We start from the raw sequence: 4147 nt of genomic DNA, 5'->3' as shown, positions 1-4147 counted from the left end.
GGATATTTCTCTTTTTTGTATCGAAAAAATATTGAACCGTGAGACTAAAGTATCGAAACGAATTGTGAATTTTCTGTATCGTTGCACCCCTTATATATAATTTAATTTCTTAAACATATTTATTTTTTCCTCTTCCTTCAGGTKTCTTTAAATAAAGGGGCCTGGTCCGGCATCCCTGTGGTCAGTCCAGTTGTGTCTTCAGCCTGTGGACCAATGGAAATCGAGGCTCTACCCAGGAGTCCAGGAGGAGAAAAAAGAGGGTCGGTGCCTTTTTTTTTTTTTTTTTAATTTGTCAGCAAACGTAGTTTTATTGTTTCAGTCATGCATATAAAAGCTGTAAACCATATTTGAAGAAAATCTGAACTGCTCACTTTCAGCTAAAGCCAAGTAAACAAAATCAGATTAGGAAAAGTTGGACCGAGCTTTCTGGTGCCTGCTGAGTGCTGAAAGCAGTGGGTGGATAGTAAGGTTATAGTAAGGTGTGTTTTTCATGCTGTAAGCTGTGTGAGTGGCTTAGCCTGGCTTATCCACTGACCCAGTATTGCTGCGACTGGCGAAAGGACAACAGAAGGAAGGATGAAGTGTGCATATTTATGGTTGTGTCTACAAATACAACTCATCATTTAAAGTTTTATGCACATGCAGCACATTTTAATAAGCATGTGTATTCTACTATATTAAGCCTACAATGTTTCCTTGTTTGTTCCAGTATTAACATGTACTGAGGACAAATGGTCTGGACTGCTGGGTAGGTACAACCAAACGCTGAACCTTGAAAAGGCTTTAGCTTTAACCAATCAATCGCTGTGCRGTGGCAAAGCTTTGTGATTTGACTTTTGGGGAAATATTTTCTCGCAGCGGACAGAACGGCTCGTTGTGATTGGCTGTTTGTCTACTTTTTAATCAGCATGAAACGCCAACCGAATCGGTGGAGGAGGTAGTGTCGTGATTTTGGGGTGCCGTGTGGGAATCTTGTTTTTAGTAGCATGAATAATAGATGTGATATGATTTCAGCTTCTTGTCTATTTTTATTTTTTGGTGTCTTCTAGAGTGTAGGTGTCTTCTAATGTGCATCCTGTCCAGCTTCTCCTCTGCATAATACTAAAAATTAATTTATATACAAAAAAATAATAATAATATCTCTGGTAGGGCTGGGTGATAAAACGATGATGTATCTAACGACAGAAACTTAATTATCAATAGAAAAGATGTTTGATAGAACGTAGATAATATAACTTACGGAAGTTTACAAAATTTGCGTATGGAAAAAAGAAGTTACGGACATATCGGGACCAGAGATTGTGACGACTCAAGTCTGCAGCTTCAAAATCGCTACCCACCTCTTCTATCCAAGCCAGCAGAGTTTATTCTTTGTGTCTTCCTCTGGCTTTATAAAATTTACGAAATTCACTTATGGGCGGAGTTACGCACCTGAAACAACATTAGCTTCTGAAGCTAACCAGTGGCTAAAGCCAAGCGTCAAACTCACTCACTCTTTGGTAAGATAGAAACAACCTGTTGAGTTGCGTTAGCATCAGTTTCATGTTTCGCTGCTGTGACTCATAACTGCTTAAAAAAATGACATGGAGTGAAAGGAGAATGAGTGTAACAGCTCAAGATGAAGTTGCGGATAAAGGAGAAAAAGTTACATCACCATCAACCTTTTTTCTCCTGGTCTTTATGTAAAACAAAAAACCAATCAATAATTATCGATATGAAAAGCCTCTATCGTGATACATTTTTCTGCCATATTTCTGGCCTTAATCTCCAGGTAAAATGAATGAAATTAGCACACAGTTAGCTAAAGAAGATAACAGATTTGTATCATAAGTAGGGCTGCCACAAACGATTATTTTWATAATCGATTAATCACCGATTATTTATTGGATTAGTCGACTAATCAGATCATATGTTAATTGAATATAAAACATAGAGCTTATTACGTCAGAATGCAGCTGCTATTGTATAACCATCATTAGATTTTAGCTATATGCTAACTAAAAATAATTGCTGTGGAAGGTAAGTTCTGCTCTGCAGATATTGCACAGGTTTCTCTTTAATTTTCTTAAAAAGTTCCCACACTTTGAGCTCTGTTGCCGAGTAGCCATGATACCAGAGCCTGTCTGTGTAATGTCTTGTGGCGTCCACGGCCTACCCCAGTTACCACTACTGTGCATGTGTGTCAAGGACAGAAAGGCAGATGTGGCAGTGGAAGATGTCAAAGCAGTTTGGAGAGAAAAACAAAGAACAAAAAAAAAAAGAAAACTATTTATTAAATTAGTCATCGTTTATTTTAATAATCGATTAGTCGTCGATTAATTGATCTATCTTGGCAGCCCTAATCATAAGAGTAGAAAAGTTATGCTAATAAAACAGAACTTTTGCAGAAAAAGGAAAAGAAAAGACAGCTTTAACAATACATTTGCTTGTAATTTCTGTGAAGGAGCTCAGTTGATTTTAATAACCTGATTTAAAATAATACATTGCATAACAATGACTCAATAGATAGGGCTAGATCATTTCTGCACATAAACCCTTTTCTTTAATGCTTTCTTTCTTTATTATTATTATTATTATTATAATTTTCAGGCTCATGCTTGTCTTTTCCTCCATCTTTTTTGCTCCCATGTTAAACAATCCACCTCTTTTTCCCCCTCTTTTCTAGTATTGATTTTAGTTTTACTCACACACACATTCACTCCCATGTTTTTATGTATTTGTTCCCTTCTCCTTGTCCTTCACTATTTCCCCACCATGTTTTCCTCAGGTGTCCACCTTCCTCCATCCATTCAGCTGTCCATCCACCCCGCCCCCTCTCTCTTCAAAGCTCAGTACAAGGATCTGAACACGTCCGACCAACAACTCCCTCCCTGCCTGTCCTGATGACTTTGTTAGCCTGCTGATACACGGGAGTGACTCTGAATTGGTTTAACTTTTTCCTTAAAAAGTTTTTTTTATGTTTTTGTGAAGGAACTTACTTGATTTGACTACTTGTGCTTTATTATGTGAAACATTGCTTTCTTCAAACTTTTCTCCTCTCCATCTCTCCGTCCATCACTTATCTCGTTTTCTTTGAACAGGAGGAAGTCTAAACTTCCTCCCTTTTTTCCCTTTAATTTTCATAACTTCTAAACATTCCTCCTTTTTCCCCCCAAAGAGGAAAAGTATTTGACCTTCTCCTCCATCCTTAGGATGAAGCTGGCGGACTGCAGGAAGATGGTATCAGTGCAGGAATTTCATTTAGCTCTTGACTCTTCAAGACAAACATACAGTACTGTGCACGAGTTTGAAACGTTGCTTCCAGGGAGCCATATTGTCTTATAATCTTGCTCAGTGGTTCTGCAGGCTTTCTGAAGCCCCTTCAAATGTTTTATTTGAACTTTGGCTGCTTCTGTGCTCTTTGTGCTCAGCCCTTGTATCTGATAATGACAGTATAGTGAGCAGCTGAAGGAGAAATGACGATGTGAAGAATTTTCTTTTAATAATTTTTTATATTGTAATCCGTAACTAACCACTGCTGCCTTAGATGAACTCAGATCTTTAATAAAGTATTTGTTGTACAAGTGATATAATTTTAAATTTCATAAACAGCTTCTGTTTTAAAAGGGAGTTGGACAAGAGGGCTGAAATCTGTCACCAGTTTGTTTAAAAGTGTGGAAAAAAAAATATAAGCCACGGAACAGAAACAATCTTAATTCTTTAAAAGTGTTACCTAACCTCAAAGTTACACTAGATGCGGTTCCGCTGCGTGGCACAGTTCGCCGTCGTTTGTTTGTGCCCCTATTTATACACCGTCCACTCCGCTGCGGCGCACAGAGGAGGTCCAAGAAGSGTGTGCAGGAAATGCGAGATTGCGCGATAAATCCAGTGATAAATGTGGAAGTGGAAGCRAAATAATTCATTCTGTGGAAGACKGACTCCAAACAGCTGAAACTGCATCACTGTCGTCTTTTTGAAATTTCTGATTTCAGAATAAAATCCGCATGTAGTGGTGGGCAGCATTAATCTAAAAGTTGCGTTAACCCTAAAGCACTAACTCAAATATTTAGCTCCCCAAATTCCAATGTTGTATAAAGTACCGCAAAGTGATACTTGAGTAAAAGTACAAGTATCTTACCAAAACATTACTTTGGTAAAAGTTAAAGTC

The 4147-nt window shown here is 38.0% G+C and overlaps 1 protein-coding gene across 4 annotated transcripts in view; it reads left to right on the top strand.

The window, feature by feature from the left end:
• The window catches only part of epb41l5 (erythrocyte membrane protein band 4.1 like 5), a gene marked incomplete at its 5' end in the record, with an annotated part of 34451 nt that overhangs the window by 19655 nt on the left and 10649 nt on the right, over positions 1–4147 (top strand). For all 4 annotated transcript variants that reach the window (XM_014021744.1, XM_014021743.1, XM_014021742.1 and 1 more), the window contains 1 exon segment: positions 142–260. In XM_014021744.1, the coding sequence (XP_013877198.1) occupies positions 142–260 (119 nt within the window).

This window comes from Austrofundulus limnaeus, unplaced genomic scaffold (genome assembly GCF_001266775.1).
Source record: "Austrofundulus limnaeus strain Quisiro unplaced genomic scaffold, Austrofundulus_limnaeus-1.0 Scaffold303, whole genome shotgun sequence".
Classification (NCBI taxonomy): domain Eukaryota; kingdom Metazoa; phylum Chordata; class Actinopteri; order Cyprinodontiformes; family Rivulidae; genus Austrofundulus; species Austrofundulus limnaeus.
Note: the sequence above shows the minus strand (reverse complement) of the source record. Positions and strands in the feature narration are given on the sequence as shown.